A 25,162-nucleotide genomic window follows, 5' to 3' on the forward strand; every position below is an offset into this window, starting at 1 on the left:
CAACTCAGCCCCCACCCTATGGATGCCCAAATCCATGGGTACTCAGATCTGTTGTACAAAAGGAATATATGCATGTAATTTATGTGCATCCTCCTATACGTCAGATCTTGTCTAGATTGCTCATAATTACAAATACTAGAAAAAGTCATTACACCGCACTGTTGAGGGAATCCTTACACAAAGAAAGGGTCAGCACTTGTTCCCTACAGGTGACATTCCTGCTATGCTAGACTTGGTTTACCAGTAACAGCTATACTGTGATTCAATTAACCTAAAGACCGTATTTCAAAGTTAAGACATAAATAATCTCAGGTATAACAAAACTCAAATTCAGACATTTGTACTCTCTCATCTCACAGACAATTTCTAGCAATGAAAAGACATGCCTGGAATAGTTTTTGACCAACCACTTCTCTACCCATACAGATGTAATCTTTTTTCACAAATATTGCTGATAGAATTAAAAGATGCAGACCCAGGAGGGAGAAGAGAGATCACAACCTGAGTCTGAGCACAGAGAACAAGAAAGAAGGTGGGGAAAGGGTCAGAGCAGCTGAGTAGGCATCAGGGGGCTCCACTGGGAAGCTGACTTAAGAACACAGTCTGCAGTGCCATCTGGGAACCAGTGCATTAAGACAGGAAGAACAAGTGTAAAGGGCCAGGCAGGGCTGGTGGTTGGTGTTTTCAGTGGACCACAGAAAGACTGTGGGCTGAGTCAGGGGAGCAGGGTGAAAGGGCAGATGGGTCACTGAAGAGAGTCGGCACAGAGGGACAGGAGTATATCAAACACAAAGGATTTTGGTTTTGACAATGAGAAAAATGGGAGGCCACTAAACTCCCAACTGATTCTAATACTGTTTAATCCCAAGAAAGTTAGAAATTATAGGTTAAATTATTTATTTATTATATATACAGTGTTCTGTCTGTCTGTATGCTTGCTGGCCAGAAGAGGGCACCATATCTTATTACAGATGGTTGTGAGCCACCAAGTGGTTGCTGGGAATTGAACTCCGGACCTCTGGAAGTGCAGTCAGTGCTCTTAACCTCTGAGCCATCTCTGCAGCCCCAGATTAAATTATTTAAATTCAAATAAAAACAAGTATTATCCAAGTTGCTTCCAACTGCTTCATGAGCTGAAGTTAAAACTAAATGTAGAAGCTTTTAGGTAACATGACAAGATCTCAACACAACAACAAAAAAACACCAACAAAAGTTAAGTCATTTGGACTTTCTTTTTTTAATCTATAAATGAAAATTTAGATTACGATCCTAAATGATCAACTTTCTACCAAAAAAAACCCCACAAATTCTACAAAAAGTAATTTTAAGAAAACAAAAGCTCAGCTGCTCTGCAGGGAGCTCACTATTCCTCACCTCCAGAATCTCTTAGGAACAGAAAGCCTGCAGACTTGCAGTCTCTGTGGCCCTAAAATCCTAGACTTACTAGTTTATATGAAAAGATTCAGACTGCATCTACCGACTGAGCTGTGCACTGCCCTGCCAGCACCACGTCCCAGCATCTACCGACTGAGTTGTGCACTGCCCTCCCAGCACCACGTCCCAGCATCTACTGACTGAGCTGTGCACTGCCCTCCCAGCACCGCGTCCCAGCATCTACTGACTGAGCTGTGCACTGCCCTCCCAGCACCGCGTCCCAGAATCTACTGACTGAGCTGTGCACTGCCCTCCCAGTACCACGTCCCGGCATCTACCGACTGAGCTGTGCACTGCCCTCCCAGCACCGCGTCCCAGCATCTACTGACTGAGCTGTGCACTGCCCTCCCAGCACCGCGTCCCAGAATCTACTGACTGAGCTGTGCACTGCCCTCCCAGCACCGCGTCCCAGAATCTACTGACTGAGCTGTGCACTGCCCTCCCAGTACCATGTCCCGGCATCTACTGACTGAGCTGTGCACTGCCCTCCCAGTACCACGTCCCGGCATCTACCGACTGAGCTGTGCACTGCTCTCCCAGTGCTGTGCCCCACTCTCAGGGTCTTAACCAGCATTCACACTATCATTCAGGGTGCCCTCATCTTCACCACACACTGAGGCTTTCTGTTACTGTACTTAAACCTGCAAAGTGTCTACGAAACACTATGTCTAATATAATTTACTATCTCCTTCATTAACGTATTAACTATCTTAAAAACCAGTTCAGAATTCTAAACCTACCATTATATAACTGACAAAGAGGAGAAATTCTAAGAGTGTAAAATAAGACAAGCTGACCTCAAACCCAAGTGATCAAGCTGTTAAGCAGATACTGTCCTATGAAGACAACTTTCAGAGAGCATTGTCTCTATGGAAACAGAGCTGCACATCAATTCTTCACATACCTCATTGGCACCACTGAACAGAGGCTCTCCAGTATGCATTTCAACCAAGATACATCCAAGGGACCACATGTCAATAGCAAGATCATAAGGCATTCCCAGTAGCACCTCTGGAGACCGATAAAAGCGACTCTGAATATACTGGTATATCTGAAACAAATTTCAAAATAGTATTAATCCTATATGTTGTGTTTATTTGTATTCAACATCAGATTAAAAATACTCACAGCCGGACGGCAGTGGCACATGCCTTTAATCCCAGCACTTGGGAGGCAGAGGCAGGTGGATCTCTGTGAGTTCGAGGACAACCTGGTCTACAAGAGCTAGTTCCAGGACAGGCTCCAAAGCTACAGAAAAACTATCTTGAAAAACCAAAATCCAAAAACAAACAAAAAACCCAACAACAAAACCCTACTACTCACGGCAACAGGAAAGCTCAACATTACACTATGAATATAATTAAATAACATTTCAAAGGAATAACCAAATAGAAACTTGGTTAAGAACTCAGACCCTTTCATGTAATGTGGTCCTACTTCAGTAGTTAAGAGAAACAGTAACGAAGTTAATTATTCCTGCTCTGGGGCGTGGCTCAGTGGTAGAGAGCAGTTGCATAGCATGGGTATGGGTTTGGATTTGATCCCCAGCAAATACTCTAGTCCCAAACGTCTTAGACGTGCGGTATTCACACTGTGAAATGCTTGTCAGCATTCCATCCAGGTCACCAGGTTTTCTACCCCAGTCACCGAGCACCCTGGCCCAGGGGCACCCTTGCCCTCGGGCCACCTTCTGATTGTGAGCAGCACAGCACATCCATGGAAGGCATTTCCCAAGTAACCACAGCACAATTTAACCCTTAAACATTTAGTGGCCTAAAGGGGTAAGGTACCTCAGTTTGTGCAGACAGAGGGGGGAAATCTACTGTAATTACTCTCACAGTGGGCATGTATTTCCACTCACAGTGTGTTTTACTCCTACAACCAGGAACAACGCTAGGCTTTTCAACAGCATTCGAGGCTGTACATTTTGGTTCTTAATCCAATTTAAAAAATTATTTCCACAACTACATAGCTTTGCTATTATAAAATGATGTGTAGAAATGATAAAAGATAAGCTGCTAACCAAACTGACTCTATGCCTTCCCTATAAATAACCTGCTCCACTTAAAACCTAGATACAATTGGACAAGATAGGAATTTCACAAGCTTGGAAAGAAAAGAATGGGGATGCCAATATAAAAATAGTAATATCTGGTTGTTAGATTAAAATAATAGTTTCAATACCTTTATGCAAATAACCATGATCTCTTTTGAGAAGAAGCCCTGCAACTTCTGTTTGCATATAAAAAACACCATTGGCACAGACGTCACATGGCCAGCAACCACAGCAGGAAACCTGCTTTCCTGACCTAGCTAAGTTAACTTCTGTTTTGCTTTTCAATACAGGGCTTTTCTGTGTTGCCCTAGCTGTCCTGGCTTTCTGTCTCTGTCTCTCTACGTATTATTTATCTTGATTATATAAGAGAAATAATTTTACTCAAGAACCTAGATCAAGTTAGAATTACCCAAATTTTATACTAAAAACACTATTTAGAAACTATAAATCACCTAATATTTCTTTTATCTCTTACTCTTTCTTAAAAATTTTTAGCATAAAACACAATTTTTAATATTAACTTAAAAAATCAGTATTTTTCAAGTACTGCAATCTGGATTGTAAAGAGACATCAGCAGATGTGCTACATGTTCAAGATAAGAACCCATCCTCTAATTGCCTCCAAACTATAAATACATTGCTTAAAAAAATCCTTTAAATAGCTATTTGTACTCTTGTACCTAATTCTAGTGTTAACTCACAAGTCCTAAAGTGATACTTACCCTCTGCCCCAACTGACAGGAACTGCCAAAATCAACAATTTTGATTGCACTCCGTTTGGGGTTACACAGGAGGATGTTCTCAGGCTTTAGGTCACAGTGAATGATACTAAGTTCTGGAGTCGCAAGGAAAAGCAGTGCTGTGCACATCTGCTGTGCAAACTTTCGTGTTAGGTTCAAAGAGACCCCTCGGAAATTGGTGTTCCTCAACAAATCATAGAGATTATAGGACAGCATTTCAAAAACTAAACAAAGATGGTTTCGAAACATAAAGTGGCGTTTCAAATGCACTGAAAGAGAAAAGAAATTTCACATAAGTATACATAATGGTGAGGTAAGAGTTAACATCTATTTGTGTTCTCCAACACTTTGCCATCCAGTGCAGAATGGGAGGCAAGGTAAACTGGAGATCAGGCCCCAGCACTAAGAACTTGTTCTTCTGATTGTTAAGAGTTTCTACCACTCTTCTAAGTTAGAGAAGCAAGTTCTACTGGTTTGTGACAGTGTCCGTTTCAAACGACAGCCCTCTCCACTGGCTTTGGTCAATGGATAAATGTGTGTTTAATAGCCATTTTCACGAGTAACTGGCAAGCAGTTTTCTGGAAACTGCCTAAGAACAGCAGTCTGTTTTTTGTGTTTTAGGTAAAAAAACAGAAGCAATGTCTGGAAATTGTGCCGAGTAAGATCTTGGGAATTCAAGATCGATGGATTGATTATGTTCAGTAAGCTGAGAAAAGTCTTGTGTAAGACTCAGGACTTTAGGCAGCTATGAAGCACAGGTCGACCACAGAAAGAAATGGCCAGCAGCCTACGACTGGGGACAGTCCAGACAACGGCAGTGAGTGCTGTCGGCCTCTACAGGGTCCCTAGTAAAAACCTGTGTTTCAGTGTCACCAGTGAGCACAGCATTTGAAGGAGGCAGCCTCAGCACAAGCAGCCCCAGGACAGAAAGCATCTGTAAGTCAGCTGCTGCCATCTTAGCCAACAATGGTTAAGATAACTCCTTAGTATCACAAAAACAGCTGTCTCTACAAATATTGCCAGAAAAATATGACAGGAGTCAAACACCCATTGTGGGAGAAAACACACAATGTATACTAAGCCTTCTTGGCACAGTCCTGGACTGACTGCCTTGAGAAGTAGACATCTATAACTATTTTTAGGTCACTCATGATATAAGTGATCTAGAGTAGGGATAACCCACACAAGACGTATTCTATGTGGTACAAATAGGAGTCTACAGCACTCCTTGACACTGTAAAGTAATAAAAATAGACCTTTACAAAGTTTCCTATCTGTTCTTAGTCACTTCACAATTTCTATGTTTAAAACTAAAAGCAGCTCCTTGACACCTCACAGACATGGCCCTGTGGGGATTTTAATCTCCTGATTAAGCAGTAGTCACAAAAGGAATACAAAAGATTGCTTAAGTCAAAATTCCAATGTGAGTGTGAAAGTCTGTTCAAGAAGCTGTGCAACCAGAATGTTCTGCCAATAAAAGATCTACCTACTTCTAGTTAACCACTCAGTCACTGGGAATCTATGAGACATTAGCAGGAAAACTCAAACACAGATATGTCTGTCTGTTCATCTTTCTGATGGGATTCTGAAAGAATGGAGAGTACGTAAGATTTTCTCCAATATATGAAATGAAAATACTTTTTAACAGACCACTGTTACTAAATATTACAGAAAAAATATTCTATGAAGAGGAGTAAAAGGGAAGGATAGGGAAAGATTCACGGATTTCAATTTAGTAAAAAAGAACAAAACTTTGATGCTTTGTGGCACACGGTGACCATAAAAAAGAAGAATGCACAGAAAGCCTCAAACACAGGAAATAATTTCAAATACTTTCAATAATGAATGCTTATCCTGGCTTGAACATTGTGTAGACAAATATACATTAAAATACACACAGTAGAGAAAAGGGTGTACAACTACTTGTGCCAATTAAAATAAGTTATACTATATGGCAAGTGTAGTTTTAAAATTCAAACATGAGGTCATCAGAATAAATTATATCCATTAACTGTCTTTGAATTCAATGGTACCATCAAAAAGAAACCTTAAGCCTTTAATTGAAGGTACAGGTCAAGCAACACCGTGGCGTCTAAACAGCCCTGTTGCTGCTGTTATCCAGAACTAAATCCTCAGTTCTGTTCTGAGTCACTAGGAGTTTTCCTTACTCTTAAACAGGGACCTCAACACCCAAAACACATGGCACAAGAATCAAAAAGAGAACTAAGCGTGTCCTGAGAGCTCTGTAATTCAGGCACCCCTTGATGTCCTCTGGACAGAACCAGGCTACTGGTCACTAAACAGACCTCATGTGAACAGCATTTCAGTAGTGTGAAGAGAAAAGGTTCTAAGACACACCCGGTAATATCAATGACTGCCCAACAATTTCCAGAGAAGAAACTAAGGTGAGTGGCACAGTCCTTTCTCTATAACAGGGTAAGGGACCTCTCAGACGGGATGGTCTGAACCATCTGAAGCTCACAATATGGTAACTGTGGTAGGACTAAGCCACAATGCGCTCCCACGTCTTGTCTGAGTGATGCCCGTCTGAAACCAGCTCTGTCTGTGACACTGTGTCTTCAGTGAAGTGCTGCCTATAATGTGAATGCTGCTGCTTCTCCTGTGCGCACATCTGCAGCCAAACAACCAGGAGTGTCCAGTAACTTACACAGCAGCTAAACGCTAAAATGGCCAAGAATCTGAGCTAAATTGGGCCCTTCAACATTTGCCATAGAAACAATGTGTGGTGTAGGTATATTGTTTTACTTGGAAATAGTCCTAACAGTACAGTGAGGCTAAACTTCTGGGGGAATGAAGTCATTAGTCTAGGTATCAACAGTCTCTTATAAAGGGAGATGCTGGGATTATTTTATGCGATCCAATAGTTCAGAACAGCAGTGGGATGGGCAGCTGCATGGGACACCATTCCAACTGTGATTTCAGCTCACAGCTCCAACATTGTTACCATCGCTGAGAAAGAAATACCCTTGTCATGGAGAACTACTTTGGTGCCTCTGTATTCTGGGAGCAGCACTCTGTCTCCAACTTTGACACTTTTTTTTTAATCTCTTCATTCTTTCCTTTCCTATCTGAGCCCACAGCTAACTCTGCTGCTCACACACAATCCTTTCCTTGAGACTGTCTAGAAGCTAACCCACCATAGGTTACAGTTCCAGAGGCACTCCCATCCACCGATTCTCTGTCAGAGTGGAAGAAACACTAATTTCTATTTATGTGGATGTATGAAAGTCTGTGGTCACACGTGTGGCTAAAGAAGAGATCAATCTCCCAGAGCTGTGAACTTGGTGGCACGTTTTTCTTGCGAGTGAACAAAATGATGGTGCTTTATCAGCACTGATATTTTTAAAACAATATGAAAGTGGTAGGCTGTAGAAATGGCTCAGTGGGTAGGGGTGGGTACACTCCAGGAGACCCCAGAGACCAAGCACCCACATCAGACAGCTTCAAAACTAACTCTAGCTCAAGGGATCAGATGCCTCTGGCTTCTGCAGATACCTGCATACATGCATGTATGTACACACATACATCTTTTCAAAGGATGAAAGCTGTAATTAGAATGTCTTTGGCTTTACTGCTTCTGTTTCCCTCAGGAAGATGGTGTGACAATGAAACACACTGGTTCTGGGCTTCTGCAGAGACAGGTCAAATCCTGGCCGCAGCACCAACACCTTGCACACTCACTACTGGAAGGAATTTCCATAAGTTAAGGCTGAAGTCATCTTCCTGTGGGGTGGCCAGAGGAGAAGCAGCAGGAGACAGGGTGAGTATGCTGTGGTATGCTCCCTACGCTACAGGGAGCCCACAGCACTCAATGCTGCTTCACGGACCAAGTCCACCTGGTCACACACTCACACACTCATACAGCGCTAGGAGTCACCTGACGATGACTACCTGGACAAAGACACAGTAAGGCAAACACAAGGCACCTGTGAGCTGACTTAGGCAACAAACAACAACCCTGCCAGCTGTCCGCGGCTTCACACTATTAGCCATCCAAAGCTGTGAACACAGCTCCCGCTGTCCACACTGGCTTTAAGATGGAGCAGGGCATCGGGTATGAAAGTAGCCTTTAGGCCGGGCGGTGGTGGCGCACGCCTTTAATCCCAGCACTTGGGAGGCAGAGGCAGACGGATCTCTGTGAGTTCGAGACCAGCCTGGTCTACAGAGCTAGTTCCAGGACAGGCTCCAAAACCACAGAGAAACCCTGTCTCGAAAAACCAAAAAAGAAAGAAAAAGAAAGAAAGTAGCCTTTACCTATGTAGTATTTCATTTCAGTGTCATGTTTGTTCATGAGCTCAAGCAGCCGCACTTCGATCTGGGCTTGATTCAGAAACGCTTTCTTGTTCTTTATGATCTTAATGGCAACCCATTCTTGTTCCACTCGATCATAGGCTTTTACAACCTACAAAAAAAGAAAAGTAATCCTCAGTTTCATTAGTAACAATGTTACATTTGTTTCCGCCATACTGTGTATCTACTTAACTCTTCTTTAATTGTACATTCCTCTGATGTTTCTAATTCTAAGTAACAGAAATCCTCCTTCAGAACCTCTCCTCTTATATATCCCCTGACAGTGTCTAGACAGTGACAGAGCAGACACCTGCAACAAAACTAGAGCTGCTTTCCTCCTTCAGAAACAACCTGACTCCTGGTGAATTCTGATTTAATCTTTATTCTTTCTTACAACAAATGTATACATGTACTGTATATAAGTATGTGCATATGTATCTGAGTATGTGTGTGTGTGTATATATATATAAATAAATAAATTTTTTTTAAATAAGACAACTTACTCAACACTACTATGTTTTTGTTGTTGCTGTTTGCTATTGTTGAGATAGGGTCTTACTGTAAAACCCTGGCTGGCCTAGAGCTCCCTATGTAGACTAAGCTGGTGTCAAACTCACAGATCTCCCTGTCTCTATCTCTCCAGTTCTGGATTTAAGAGCATGTACCACCACTTCCAGTTCAACTATTCTTTTATGTAGAAAAACATCGAAATAATCCCAAGAATACATAAAATGTTCTAATACTTCTCAGAAACCAATTTTCTAGTTCTAAATTAGTTTCTCATATTAGAAGAATTCGTTTAAGACACCAGTAAAGTATGATGACAGGAATGTCATAATGAGATGTCCTGGACCTGATTAATGCATCACACATTTGTAATATGATATACAGTCTGAAAGGCAATGGCTTTGGATATATTTGACTATATTCAAAAGGTCTGGAGTTGGAAGAATCTCAAAAGATGCCAGAGAGAAGACTGACCATCACTGGGTCAGGAAGCCTTGATTCAGGAGGACTTTTGTGACAGATCTGCTTCAAGTCATACAGGAAGCAGAGATACCAGTGTCCACATAGCTGGAGGCCACAGCATGTATGTGCATTTTTCTATTCGATCTATGGCTGCTAAGGTGGACAATATACTTCTGTCCTTAGCACAATTTGACACATGAATATTACTTCACTAGTTAAAAGAATATATTCTGCTTTTTCTCAAGGCTCAGAAAAGTAACATCAATATGTGCTTCTTTTTAAGACATGGTCTTATATACCCCAAGCTGGCTGCAAACACACTGTGTCACAGAACATAAACTTAAACTCCTGATACCTCTGCCCTACCCCCCAAGTTCTAGGATTGTAGACATGTGCCACCACACCCAGTTCTACAATTTGCTTGCTTGTTTTTAATCAACAAAGCAAAAACAATTTCACACAAAGCCATTTTGATCCCCATTTTATTGTACTCAGTAAAAAGTAGGTTTGAATTGCATGGAATTATCTAGCAAGATGAATGGCATGAACAATAAATCACATCTCTAACCAAAAGAGCTCAGTGACTCAGTGAGGCGGGAGAAGGGCCAGGTGGGAGTAGCCAGAGAGATAAGTTCAGTAAGTGGCATATGTTCAATAAGAGGCTGTGACCCCAGCACTTAGGACGCTCAAACAGGAAACAACCTGCTACCTATGCAGACCGTTTCCAAAGACAGAAACAGTGAGGAGGGAGTGAGCAATCCTGGGTGAGTACAATGTGACGAGGACAGGAGAATCCTAGGTGTAGAGAAGGGCAGCAATAAACAAGGCCAGGTCCACTTATTCGTTATCGCAAATAGAGTCCTTAGCGCACTAACTGCTGGAGTATGGGAAGAAAAAGGAATTCTGAAGCCCATATGCCTGCATCCAAGCTTGGTGTGGTTAGACCGGCCAGGATATGCATTAAGCCCCAGCCCAGAGAGAGGAGAGTGCATGCTATGCTGCCGCAGGGCTCTGGGCAGACAGAGGTGCAAACTCTACAAGGAAGACCTGCTAGACTGAGCGCAGGGACAGAAGAGGTTGACTCTGACTATCAACAGTTTAAATTTATCACTTTAGCCACCAGATAAAAGTAAACAGCAGCCAAAGAAACATTTATAAAAAAAAAAAAAAGGAATTTTTAGGGCTGGAGAATTATGATCATCTAAATATTTAAATACATACTTTTCACATCAATTTATTACTAGCAAAAGTGTATTACTAAGAATATACTATCATGATTCAATATAAATTTTAACTAATGAAATTAAGCTTTCTCTATTAAATTACCTGTCCAAATGAACCTTTGCCTATCAAGGAATCAATTTCATAGCGATCCATCCACTTTTCTCCGTTCTTTACGATGTAATCATAGTTATCATCATCGTAACCATCGTTGTAAACCTTGCGCTCCTTCTTGTGACTGGAATCGTCTCCCTGACCTTGTTGGTGTCTTCGTTTCTTTTTTGCATAGTAAACCTGAAATAAATACACACAGGGTTAACTGTGAGTTAGGTCACTGTTGAGGATATGTTTGAAAAGTATGTTCCCAACAAATCAGTATAAAATTGATAAACAACTTTTTTTAATAAAAAATACAAAACAAAGATTTTCTGCAGTTGAAAGCGAGAGAGATGTCCACAGTGAAATCCAGTGTTGTACTGCAGATACCTTTTATAAATAAGAGGTATTAAGAGATTGGTCTAATATATCCCATTAACAGAGAATCAAAATCCCTCAAGTATGCTTTTGTTAATGTATGGCATAGTTTATATACAGTAAGATCACACAGATTTTAGAAATACAATGAACTCCAAACGATAGGAGTAAGTTTTTTTTCCCTCTGACTTTCAATGTCTTTCATGCCTTCTTCTCCAGTTAATGCCAATTTGATATTTAATCTTACAGCAAAAGATTTTTAAAATGAAAGTTTTAAATATCAATGAATTGATGTTTTACTAAAGCCATCCAATTTCAATGTCCAGAATAATCTACTGACCGATGAAAGCCACACGTTCAATCTGTCCACCACCTCCCTGCCAATCCCTTAAGCCTTTGTGGTCAATCACGAACTGAATTATTTTTTTGAACCTGAGTTTCTTACACTTTAGTTCTTAAAGCTACTGGGATGACAACAATAATATCCCAAGAAATTGGTACCTTGATGCACTGTGACAAGACATCTGATAAACGAGCTTCAACAAAGATGCTATTAACAACAGTTTAACTGGGGATTGCTAACAATTCATCACGTTAACAAACTGACATTGATACACTGTGAGAAATAATGTCTCAGATATTTCCGGATAATCACAAGGTATAATAGACAAAATGTGTACAGAATCCACCTCAGGACTGTCCACTGAAGCTCTCTCATTTTCTCTTGACACTCTGCGAAGCACTAAATGCACTGAACTGTTGTCCCATTTCTACAAACCTAAGAACTCTCTTTGGCAAAGTGGCTGCAGAGACAGGAGAAGATAAGCCTTCAGTGGGAAAGGCTTCAGTGGGGAAGCACGGCCTCTTCCTCACGGCTCTAAAATTCTCTTAACAATCAGTTCTAAAACTAGAGTTGAGACCAGAAGCAAATGGCAATCAAAGAGAAAAGGTCCAAACACCAGAAAATAATTTTTCGTTGCAACAAGCCAGGTTACAAGAAAAATAATTCAATGTGCTTTTTAAAAAATCCTGTTTTTCAATGAAAGTTTTTAAATATCTTACCATGGAAAGACAGAGATAAAAGAATACACATAGCTCTGTAATCCCGGCACTCAGCAGGTTGGGGCAGGAGGACTGTTTCGAGTTCAAGACCAGCCTAGGCTACGGAGTGAGATCCTGCCTCATAAATAAGCAAACAAACAAGCAAACAAATAAATTTAGGGGGAATGCAAAAGACATGACAAAAATATAATTAGTTCAAATAAAGCAGGTCCTTTTAATGTTCAATACATCTCATATAAAGTCCTGGCATCAGGACCAAAGCAGAAATAAATACATATAACAAAAATATATACATATATATATATATATATATATATATAAATTTAAGCAAGTCTACTCCATGCTTTTTCTAGTTGTTTGTTCCCCTCTCTTGCTCTGAGAAAAAGCTATAGAAATAATTCAGCATATGAAATATACTTTGGAAAGAGGAAGTCATCAACAGTGTTCTCATCTGCAGTTCTTGTTAATAAATTTTATATAGTTGTAATTATGCTATATATAAATCATTAACTTATTAAAATTTATAATACTCATATTACAATTATTAGAAATAAAACACATTTAGATGTCTAAAGAGGAAACAAAATACTTGTCCCCTGTTCTATTGAAAATATAAATGACACAGTAAATCAATACTCTTACCTCATTAATATGCTTATATGTTTTGATCAAGTCGACAGAAAGTTTTCTCAGAGGAGCAGTTGCTGGATCACGAAAGGTTTGGGGCATCCGCCTCTGTAACATGACAATGTCAGGCATCACCTTAAATAGACAGAAAGACTAGCAGTTTAACTACACTGCAGCTGTTAACACCCTCCACCACAATCTAGTCACTGTAACCTAGGAGAGCCCTTCTTCTACCATAGCCGGTCAGCCTCTCTCAAAAACACTACCAAACTATTAGACTACACACTCTCAAAGTTATTTCTTTTAGTTGGATTCTAAGGAAAACAACTTCTGAAGCAAATATATAAAATTAGAAGATACCACGCCTGACATCTATGATTGGATTACATTCCCCTGAACAGTGAACTCCAGGTAGGTGCAGTCACGATCCTGGAGACATGCGATCCTGCCCACACGCCTACTCTCTTTTTTAAAAAAAAAAAAAACATTATTTATTATGTATATACTATTCTGTCAGTGTGTATGTCTGCAGGCCAGAAGAGGGCACCAGACCTCATTACAGATGGTTGTGAGCCACCATGTGGTTGCTGGGAATTGAATTCAGAACCTTTGGAAGAGTAAGCAATGCTCTTAACCTCTGAGCCATCTCTCCAGCCCCTCCCCGTCCACGCCTTCTCTACTCTACATTAGTCCTGGAGACATGCGATCCTGCCCACAGGCCTTCTCTACTCTACATTAGTCCTGGAGACATGCGATCCTGCCCACACGCCTTCTCTACTCTACATTAGTCCTGGAGACATGCGATCCTGCCCACATGCCTTCTCTACTCTACATTAGTCCTGGAGACATGCGATCCTGCCCACACGCCTTCTCTACTCTACATTAGTCCTGGAGACATGCGATCCTGCCCACACGCCTTCTCTACTCTACATTAGTCCTGGAGACATGCGATCCTGCCCACAGGCCTTCTCTACTCTACATTAGTCCTGGAGACATGCGATCCTGCCCACACGCCTTCTCTACTCTACATTAGTCCTAGGACCATTTCTGTTTCTGAAACTCCATGAGCCCATCACACATTTCCCTTGGCAAGTGACACTTTTCAGTCCTAAGGAGACACCTTCTCCTAAAGACTGACTCGCAGATTCGGAAACTTGTGGACTTTGAAGAAATACTTGACTATGACTTAACATCTTTTATCTGTGTGTAGCCCTAGCTGTCTTAGAACTCACTATGTAGACAAGGCCAAACTCAAACGCAAAGATGTGCTTGCCTCTGCCTCCCATGTGCCGGGATCAGAAGTGTGCCGCCACACCTGCCTCTATTTAGTAGTCTTTTTACATCACAGGGACCTTTAAAAATGTTTTATGTCTTCAATCAGAAATAGTAAGCAAATTATCTTTAAGTGATTTACACACATTAGCTGAATACAAAAATAGATACTCTGGCTATCTAAATTATCAACAAGATATTTATTTTATCTTGTTTATAAACAAGATATTTATATTTATTTTAAAGAATTTTCCCTGGCTCCCTATGAACAGCAGCTATTCTACATCCCAGAGTGTGTATCTAAAGGAAGCAAGTGGAGCTGGACTCGGACGTCCCCTCCACTCACACACACAGAGAAGTCTGAGCACACCGCGTCTTCAGAGCACACTGCAGGTGGACGTCCCCTCCACTCACACACACAGAGAAGTCTGAGCACACGCGTCTTCAGTGCACACTGCAGGTGGACCCATGTGCTCTGGACTTCACTCTTGCTGCTTCCCTCTGGTACATGATCAAGAGCTATCGAAACTTAAACATTCTGATGAACCGCTTCAATTCTCAAGCACAGGCCTAACTTCTGAATCAACTGAATGAAACAGATTCTAAGCCCCACCACTATGCTGTTTCACATACTCTATGCTTTGCTAATATAGAGAGAGGCTACTGGCAACAGACACCTATAACGTAGACACTCAACCAAAGCAAACTACTCACGAAGTCCAAACATTACTCAATTAAAGAAAGCACTTTTCAACTAATCCGGTATAAAAAACACTTGTCATTCCTTACTTGCTATACTAAGAAATCTGAATACAGCAAAGGCCAACTAAAATCCTAAATCCATTAACAGCAATCGAGTTCCTTACTACCACAGTGAGAAAATAAACTACCTCACAACCACAGCCTGTGAGAAGATTCGCCACAAACAGTAATTAACGTAGGGCACAGCTAATTCAAACATTTAAGATATACCTACATATATGCATACAGTATGTTTGGAGATTTCAGCATTCTTTTATAGCCTCAATTTATGAGAAACTGCTGGGCCTGTAGTCTGAATATTTGAACAGTATGCTTAATATGCCACATCCTTTGAGTGTTAAGGATTTTTGCCTATAACTTTATAAATGTATATAAAAGCTGTTTATAACATAAAATCATAGCATAAATGTTATGATTCTCAAGTTTCCTATGCCTTTCTTAAATTAACCATTATCTTTCCATAAATATAAATTTTATTTTTTTTAAAGTTTTAAATCTCTTCCTTAGAAATAATTTCCCTTCTTTTCCAGAATAAGAAGCTGTAGCTGTGTTTCCGAGTATCTTTCAATAAAATGAAAACACATGCTAGGGTGGGAGAACCCACAAACGTAAACACGCTGCTACACATCATGCTTTGTCTACCAAGGCTTCCATTTAGCAGGGAAAACTGAAGGCATTTTGCCATTTTACTGATCTAGCATTTTCAAAGGTATAAGCTATAATTTCAACATCATTTCTGACAATTAATGAAATTACCTGGTTAGTTAGAGGTTGCTGAATCTGGTCAGAATATGATAAGGCAGGAACCTGCTGGTCACTGAAGTTTGGCTGGCGACGGTCACTGTACTGATGTGAGTGGGGCATCTGTCCAGCCATCTGAAGGCCAGCAGCATGGAATGAAAAGGACGGTGCAAGCCGAACAGATGAAGGTTTGCATGCTGAAGTCTCTCCTCCTGGAACAGACAAGGGAATGGTTAAAAGGAGTCCTATCCTAATGTGTGTGGCATCTGATGTAGCTCAGACACGTCAACTAGTACTTTAGGACATCCAAAATTAGTAAAAACCTTTGTAACAATCAACAGGCGTAGTCATTCAACGTTAATAGCTATATGTTAAATATGGTATAAAACACAGATTAAAATTAATATAAATTTCTTTTGAGAAAATCTCTTTTAAACTTTTTATAACAAACAGTAACAACTTAAAAATATTACATTTATTTGTTTACTTTTAAAAAATGTTGTGAGTTTGTGTGCAGGTGTTCACACATGCCATGTCACAGTGCACACATGGGAGGACAGAGGGCAGCCTGCAGTAGTCAGCTCCTCTCCTTGTACCAGCTAAGTCTTAGGGATCAGACTCAGGTCATCAGATTTGGCCAAACGTGCCTTTATCCACTGAGATACCTCACTGGTCCAAAAGTAACAACTTCCAAAACTTATTTTCACATATGAAATTCTTAATACTTAAGAACCCTACAGTGTGGATTCTTGAGAAGAGTCTTGCCAATTAACTAGTTCCCCAGAACAAATCTGAAGGCCAAGTGTTAACAATGAGCACCCCAGCTGGGTGACCAAGAGCTGAGCAAACAGCTACTCAACACCTAACTGAATTAATCTGCAGATGTGAGATCCCCTAGACTTTCCCAACACTGTCCTGACAAAACAAACCTGGCAAGCTCAAGGAGGGAGGAAAGTCAGAGATCACCATGATTATAATAATATCCACAGCAGAAAAGGAGATGAACACTGTAGTCCGTAGAATCACTGATGGCCAGGCTTTAAAAAGAAAAAAAAAAGTTTCCTATCTCCAGCCAAGCTTGTGAGTAGGAAAGGCAGATTTAAAGCCCTGATCAATCAGTCCTGCGTCTCCTCTTCCATGAGTGCCCAGTCTCACCAGACCACACGACCCAGGGAGGGACACAAGAGAAGCAGAAACCAAGCCAGGCTACAAGTATGAAGGCTCAGCTTTACCACACACCTCTAAGAGCCTTGCGTGTAGTTTTGAGGTAACAGTAACTACCTGACCACGGTGCCCTGAAGGGTAAGTGCCCAGAGCAACTCCAGGAACTTGCAAATGGCCAAATAAGATCAGCCATTAGCGCACTGTCAAGCACTCTAACTTTACTGTGACGGCGTAAAGGCCATGGGCGGACAATGGCCAACCGGGTAGACCATAACACCTCTAACTGAACGCTGACGAAGTCTGCAAACTCAAATAAGCTCCAGTCCCAGAACTCAGGTCTGCTTCTCCTTTCCACCACACAAAAGTGCCGCCCTGAACAAACTCTGGAGTCGCAGGAGAGGGGTCCCCTCACAATTCACCTCATTAGCAGCCCCAGTCTGTAGGCTCCTGTCCCACAGAACACTCCTACCAGCACATCTATCTCCCGTGTGATCACAAACCAGTTCCTACTGGCTGCGTCTCTTTACTCAGCCTGTGCGCACCTCTGCACTGTCAGCAATGGATGCCTACAGGGCCCTCTCCAAGACTAGGGCTCAGACTGCCCTCTCATCACCTGTCTCTGGTACTGTTCTTAGAGTAGCCTGTGCATGGTGCATGGTGCAGCTTTAGTGACAACACAGTGCAAACAAGTCAAGTGACAGCAAACCGTGTTAGGTGGAAACAGAGCATTTTATAAACTTTCCATTTTTCAGTCAATTTAATTCAATGGAGAAACTACTCAGTTAAGGAAAAACATCTGAACAAGACAGCAGCCATGCCTATAACAGCAAAAATTCAGAATTCTATTTGTCAAATGGTATGGAGGAGGGCTTTAATCTACATGCGAAAAGGAAAGTGTAGCAATAGAATATAAGTAAACTAGAGGTCCTTAATAAAGAGAAATGGATAATGGCAATATGATCAAGGTTGTAATGACAAATTACATGACCATTCAGGACCTTAGTTTTGCCAATTCCTAGACCCATTTAAGGTTAAGTCTAAATGAGAAGCCACTGTTCTTGCTATCAATGCTATGGTGTTACTATGCTGCTAGCCTCACACCCCACAGACGATCCTTTCCAGAGGACTGTACTTTCCAACCATCTCTGGCGCTGGTCTAACGGTAGTTATGGTTTGGATATGCTCAACTAGGACAGAGCCTGAATTACTGCCAGTTGATGTCAACACTATCTTAAACAGACCTACAAGACAATGAGCTGCTTTTGTCATTTTTAAAGAGCTGTGCTAGTCCGGCCCTCAGGAGGCAGAGCTCAAGATCAGCCTGGTCACACAGCAAGTTTTCCAGTCAGCCAGTGATTAAAATATCTATAAATAAATGAACGGATAAATAAGTAAATAGGTGGAAAGTTGTTCTCTAGCCAATAGCAGTAGCAGATGATGCAAAAAATAAGTCGCGTCTGACCATACAGACACCAGAGGCTCCCAATATACTTGCCTGCCAGTTACTTCTGCTTTGGGTTTTTTGTTGTTTTGTTGTGTTGGTTGGTTGGCTGGTTGATTTCCAAAGAGCATTTCTCTGTATGACCCTGGCTGACCTTGAACTCAGATCTGCCTGAGTGCTGAGATTGGAGGCAGGCCACAGACATCCGGCTGCTTTGGTTCTTAAAGATGCAAGTGAGTGGGAGGTGGTGTCTGTGTGCACTGGGTGTTTTCCTGTACAGAAGTGTTGCAGTGTTGCATATTAGGTGGTCAAGTACCTGGTACTCTTTTTACAATCTGCCACGGGCCATCAATGAGTGCAGATTTACAATGAACAGAGTCTTTCTCTTCTGGGATTGTCAAGTTTTGTGGTGGTTTGTATACGGGGATACTTGACAGTTGTACTTGATATGCTCAATCTACTTCATATGCAATTCTTTGCATAAATGTCAGAAGTCAGGTCGCTCATTTCCTCCCATGAGGTATCCACTCACTTCTTTCCTACAGACTCCAAGCAGACAAGCCAAAGCAGACGTTTCTCTCAGTCTGATCCTGTATGACACAAACTACCACGTATGTGTTCTTCCCAGTCTCTACCTTCCATTTACACTCAAATGTTAACTTAAAAGTAGACATAGCTCATCTTTTAGCAGAGATGATGTAATCATGAAGAACTAGATTGAAGCATACAAAATTGTCTTTGGGATCTAAAGTAATAATTTTGTATGGTTCACCCAATACCTACCATATTACAAATGATCCTTATGCCATTAAACTAACAAACAACTACAATATTTCAGCCTAAAAGTAAACAACAATATACACTGGCATATCAAATGATATAGTTACCTAATAAATTTGCACCATTTAATTCTCCAATCATTATCTGAACTATGCGAACTGGTTTTACCACAGAAGCATGTTTTAACTTTCAAAAACCCATTAAAATTATGTTGCCAAATTAACAGCTTGAAAACTAAGCGTTTCTCAATGTGTTTTAGGGAGAGCAACAGTGGCTGGGGAGCGTGTCCCTAGTGAGACAACACTGGCTGGGCAGACAAGTCCATCGGCAGACTGCTGGAGCTGGTATGTGATACGCTCAGCACTGCAGACCCAAGAAAAGACCAAACTAAAAAGCCTGAGAAAGACCTGAGGAAATGTAACAAGGAACACTCAACCCTTGCCTCTGCTACAACTAGTCTCAAGGTCACTGGTCTAGAGAACACCACATTCAACCCCCTGGATAGGTGTCACTACTACTACTGTGCAGATACAAGACTAGTGACTGCATTGCTCTGTTTTAGATTAAAGAGAAACAGCCAACCTAAGAACAATACTAAAGAACAAATAAATGAAAATAGTACAAGTTCATCGAAATTAGAGAACTCAACTATAGAAACTCTGAAGCTAAGGTCTGACACAGAAACCCTTAAGAAACACCAGGAGAAATCAGCTTTGCATGGGAATAAACCTACTAGATTCCCTAGCAGTAAGAAACAAGGTGTTAAAGAGAAACAAGTGTTAGAGGAACAGCCAGCTGTGTTTTAAACGGCTACAAACAGTGGGATTGGAGAAAAAGGGCTGCACACCATGAGTGGCTCTGCTGACTATGCCCCTGGGCACAGTCTGCACTCACAGGGAACTCTCACGGGGACTGAATCTGATCATAGGACAGGAGAGTGAAAGGAGTGACTCTGCACTGAAGCTCGGGGTCAGGCCACAGCCTTCAGACACAGGAGTCTCCACTCGCCTTTCACAGCCCAAGAGTGCAGTGTCTCGTAGATAAATCTATGTTAAGATTAAACCACACATCAACTGGGGCTTTGCTGAATCTGATGATAAGGGCTATTTAATAAAAGTGACCTTACATTAAGGGCATATGAACCAATATATGTTGCTACATGATTCATAACCACACACATATCCATACACACATGCAAACATCTTCACCTATTAGACATAATATCCAGTTATGCATAAAAGCAATGAAATTACTTGTATGATATTAAGTAAGAGCCTGTGTTTATTAGTATGCAACAGTAATGAAATCGGTATATCAAGCTGTTAGTAACAATGTGATAGGGTAAAAGCCTATCATCTCAGACTTCCATATTTGACCACTTTAAAGTCCATGCTACTAGACTGCCTCATTCATGGTAAATGACTACAGAACTGGCCAAGACATGAAATAACTGGTTTTCAGCCATGTTGGAGACGTCTGTGGTCACGGAGGGAAAGGAAGCCAGACTCTAGTAGACTCGGCAGTGCTGCCACACCGTGTGGGAAGAGATGGGAATGAGTGTCACCTGACTCTCAATTATAGCTAAGCTACACAGAAGAGCCCATACTGTTAGTTAGGCAACGAAATCTATCAGAACACTGTGAGCTAAATAATCATCAAGGCCTGCACAGACCAGTATGACATTGTATTCCAACCAACTCCAGTGACTAAACCAAGATAAACAACCAGAGATCCAACAGAGGCCAGAAGACCAGACATGTTAGGTTCAAGGTTTGCCTAGTTCTATTCTAAAACAAAGGCTTGACCTTCTTAACACAGACAGAAAAACAAATCTCAATGAATGAAGGCACATTAAATACTCAAGGAAGACACCAAGATCTAGATGCTCTACAACACGGCACATACGCTGTGGCATCAATCCAATCCACCAAGCCAGAAAATGCAGGATACTGCAAGAAGTGTGGACATTCATTAACAAGAAAAAATAAAACTCAAACACAAAAGCTGCTACTCTAAGTAAACAGCGAATCTTACTAGAGAAGTGCAACCTATAAAAGGAACCACATGAAAATTCTAGAAACAAAGATCAGTGAATATTAAATAAACAAACAAACAAACAGAGACTCGTCAAATTCAGAAGTATAGAGAGTAATGGGAAAGCAAGGCCAAAGCATTTAAACATCCAATCAGATCACTGAAAACCCACAAGTAGTCAGAGGATTTTACACAGGCAAACCACTTACTTATGAAAACCACGCCCCATCTAAAGAAAGAGACCTCCAGCCTAGAAATCTATCTCTAGTGAAAATATCCTCATAAAAATGTCAGCAAAGTAATTTTTCAGTCAATGAAAGAATTTGTCAATATTAGATCTGTACTCAAAATAAAAAAAAAAAATTCAGAGAGGTTCATGGGAGGAAAATGACTACAGACAGAAACTAAAATCCACACAGAAAAATCAAGCACACCAGAAAAAGTAAAAATACTTCTAAAAGACAACTGTGGCAACAAAAATAACATACTGTGAGCTCCCTGCACCTATAAAATCACATGGATGGCAGTCTCAGCACAGGGACGAGCAGGGCAAGGGGAAGCGCCCCCAGGGAAGCTGAGCAGTGTGTATGGAAAGCCCCAGAACAACTGACAAGGACAGCTGGGCCACAGAAGGACAGACAAGAACCACAGAGAATAGTCTTCACAGTAGGAGGCCAGCATACAAATGTCTACATTTAACTTACTGCATACTTCACATGAGCTTATTTCGGGGGCACTATACTACCCTAAAAGCTCAACTACAGAAAAATGTATTTAACCTCAGAGCAAAAGGACCTTTACCTCCAATCAGAGGTAAACTAGCTCCTTATTGCTGAAATAGGAAGCCCAAGAACTTAATTCTTAATAGAACATGGAGTATGAAAAATATTAAAATAACCCCTGAAGAGACAGCTGCTAAGTGCCGTAATTATTGCACTGTTATAACTCACATATAAAATTTGTATTCTAATGCCCTAAAAAAATTTTTAACATTCTTTTTTTTTATTATTTCTTATGTATACAACATTCTGCCTCCATGTATGCCCGCACGCCAGAAGAGGGCGCCAGATCTCATTACAGATGGTTGTGAGCCACCATGTGGTTGCTGGGAATTGAACTCAGGACCTCTAAAAGAGCAGCCAGTGCTCTCAACCACTGAGCCATCTCTCCAGCCCCCCTAAAATTTTCTTTAAATAGCAAAACTATAAGGGAGGTAATACCACCTGGCATTTATAGATGTTAACAGCATTACATATTCCAAGTGGAGAAGACAAATTTTTCTGATGGTACCTATACTTATAAAACATTAAGAAATAAAGTCACCAAGTTGCTCTGAGCCCACTAGGAACGAGGAGGTGGAGAAACTTGAGAATCAAAGACAGGTAAATGAAAGTATGTCTGTTGCGTCTAAAGATAAAGTCTGAGGTGAGAAGAAGCTCTAAAGAGGGGGGCTTTGTGCCTGGCAGTGGTAGCACATGCCTTTAATCACAGCAGTGGCAGAGGCAGGCAGACCTCGGAGTTTGATGCCAACCAGATCTATAGAGTGAGTTCGGGGGGGGGGGGGGGGAAGAGCAGGATTATGGAGAAAAACCTGCCCAAAAGAAAAAAAAAAAAAAAGAAAGGAGGAGGAGGGGGAGGGGGAAGGGGAGGAGGAGGAGGAGGAAGCCCACCAAATAGAATGACCAGAGGTCTGTGACTGGTCTGGGGGCTGCCGCTCTGCCCTGCACAGGTGCCGCTCTAATGCAGTGACTGTTCTAATGTGTTGCTGTGTGCTGTGTGCTATGTGGCAGCACCTCTCCTGGCCTTCCTGAATGTGGGGCTCCAGGGATGAGAACAGCCACGGAAGCTCCTAAGTATTCGCCATCTAATAGATAGTAAATAAAAAACCAGTATGGTAGAATCTGCCACTAAGAGATTTAGCAATGCCGGTATAAAACTGAAGACCCTCTATATGTTAACAACAAGTAAGGCTGACAGTTATTATATTAATTACAACAAAACTTTTGAAAAACTTAATATTAATGCTTTACTAAAAACAACCCCCCCCCAAAAAAAAAACCACACTGCAATTGAAAACTGGATACTTATACAATCACATTTTAAGTATGAAGCAAATGTAGTGAGAAAAAGTTAAATTTCATAGGAGTGGTTTATGATCCTTAATGGCTTAACTAAGCACTCAGTCTAAGGCACCCAAGAAATTAGGGATACTATTTTTCACATGCCGTCTATTTCCTAACTGAGAAGAGCTTACCCACCTTTTGGTGGCAAATAGCAGGATCATATGTAGCTGAGAGCCCTAAAGGAATAATCCAGGGCTTCTCTGAACAGACCACAGCTGCTGAAACAGTCCAGCACAGAGCACAATGCTGCACCCATGGAGGTCTGACCAAAACCACACCCCTAAGAATGCCCAACATCTATAAATACTTTTAAGGATGAACAGTGTTTGCAGGATTCCAGATTTCCAGAGAACAATGGCGGCTGGTCCAGTAGCATCCAAGTTAATAGTATAAAAAATGAGGCAATAACAGGGGTCCTGATGAAACTGCTCATAAGCTAACCAATATTTAAAAGCCCAACTTCTCACAAATATGTAAGGAATTGTACAAAAATTCCTTTTTCTTCAAACTGATACACTATACTGGCTATAATTAAATAACCCTATAAAACGATCTTATAAAGACTGCTCATCAGAGCAGATGGTAAGACAGCTTCTGGCATTTCAATGGGACGGCCCAGTCTTGATTTCTGAACTGTTCTTCATCTTTTTTTTTATTCTTTTTATTGAGTTATGTATTTTTCTCTGTCCCCTCCTTTCCTCTCCCCTCCCCTCAAAGTCCCCATGCTCCAATTTACTCAGGAGATCTTGTCTTTTTCTACTTCCCATGTAGATTAGAACCATGTATGTCTCTCTTAGGGTCCTCTTTGTTGTCTAGGTTCTCTGGGATTGTTATTTGTAGGCTAGTGTTTCTTTGCTTTATGTCTAAAAGTCCCTTATGAGTGAGTACATGTGATATTTGTCTTTCTGGGTCTGGGTTACCTCACTCAACATAATGTTTTCTAGCTCCATCTATTTGCCCACAAATTTCAAGATGTTATTATTTTTTTCTGTTGTGTAGTATTCCATCATGTAAATGTGCCCCATTTTCCTTAACCATTCTTCTTCAGTCGAGGTGCATTTAGGTTGTTTCCAGGTTCTGGCTATGACAAACAAAGCTGCTGTGAACATAGTCCTTCATACTTCTACCTGTGCAGTCACCTGAGATAGGATTAAAAACAGTTGGTGGCACATCAAGTGCTTAAACATCAGCCAAAGTGACAGAAGTATGTCAAGTGCATTTTACAAAAACAGCCCTTCCCATTTCAGTCTGGTGATGGGATCTTCATTCTCTTCTCCTAGATCAGAGTCATGTGTGGAGCAGCTAAGGATGAACCCACAACAATCTAGACAGCTTAACTGTAGCACTCCAGCTGCTCACAAAACCGTCCCGGGCCTGCTCTTCATAGCTCAGATGCCTTTTAAACTGGGAAGTTTAGCATGTACGTAAAAAAGGCAAACAAAAACCTCAGTCCCACCAGTCCATCACTATACAGAAATCAGTGTGAGAAGGGATCAGACACTGGAGCAAGATGACAAGTCAGACTCTCCCGGGGACAACAAAACAACTCATTACCACACTCAATGGAAATTGAGCACTCCCTTATAACATGCCACAGATAGGAACTAACACTATCTAATATGCAGAGGAGACAAAGGATAATCCATGAACATTAAAAGAAACATTTTAATGCCAAGATTCCAAGTTAATTCATTTTATCAAAATTTCAAATAATAGCAAAATGCTACTTTTATCTAAAAATGTTAATTTAAACGATGTGCATGTATGTATGTACACAAACACATACCATAATACATGCAAACATACATGCATATAACTTTCTCTCCCCCATGCCCCGAGTTTCTCTTCAGATCTGACACCCATAACTTCACAAGGGTTTACAACACATTAACGGGATCTTACAACATATCCTAGAGATGGTCAAGTGCAGAGACAAAGCCATCTAAAAAGG

The 25,162-nt window shown here is 41.1% G+C and overlaps 1 protein-coding gene across 3 annotated transcripts in view; it reads right to left on the bottom strand.

Annotated features, from left to right (window-relative positions):
• The window catches only part of Dyrk1a (dual specificity tyrosine phosphorylation regulated kinase 1A), a 117,625-nt gene that overhangs the window by 17,784 nt on the left and 74,679 nt on the right, over positions 1 to 25,162 (bottom strand). For 2 of the 3 annotated variants that reach the window (XM_041672944.1, XM_041672942.1), the window contains 6 exons: positions 15,685 to 15,881; positions 12,910 to 13,029; positions 10,837 to 11,025; positions 8,506 to 8,653; positions 4,213 to 4,499; positions 2,339 to 2,485 (listed from right to left, as the gene is read on the bottom strand). In XM_041672944.1, the coding sequence (XP_041528878.1) occupies positions 2,339 to 2,485; positions 4,213 to 4,499; positions 8,506 to 8,653; positions 10,837 to 11,025; positions 12,910 to 13,029; positions 15,685 to 15,804 (1,011 nt within the window). In that variant the 5' untranslated portion in view covers positions 15,805 to 15,881. The remainder of the gene's footprint in view (positions 1 to 2,338; positions 2,486 to 4,212; positions 4,500 to 8,505; positions 8,654 to 10,836; positions 11,026 to 12,909; positions 13,030 to 15,684; positions 15,882 to 25,162) is intronic. The other variant, XM_041672943.1, reaches the window with a different exon arrangement.

The sequence above is a fragment of the Microtus oregoni genome, unplaced genomic scaffold (genome assembly GCF_018167655.1).
Source record: "Microtus oregoni isolate MIOR12 unplaced genomic scaffold, Mior012 000023F_ref0000262, whole genome shotgun sequence".
Lineage (NCBI taxonomy): Eukaryota > Metazoa > Chordata > Mammalia > Rodentia > Cricetidae > Microtus > Microtus oregoni.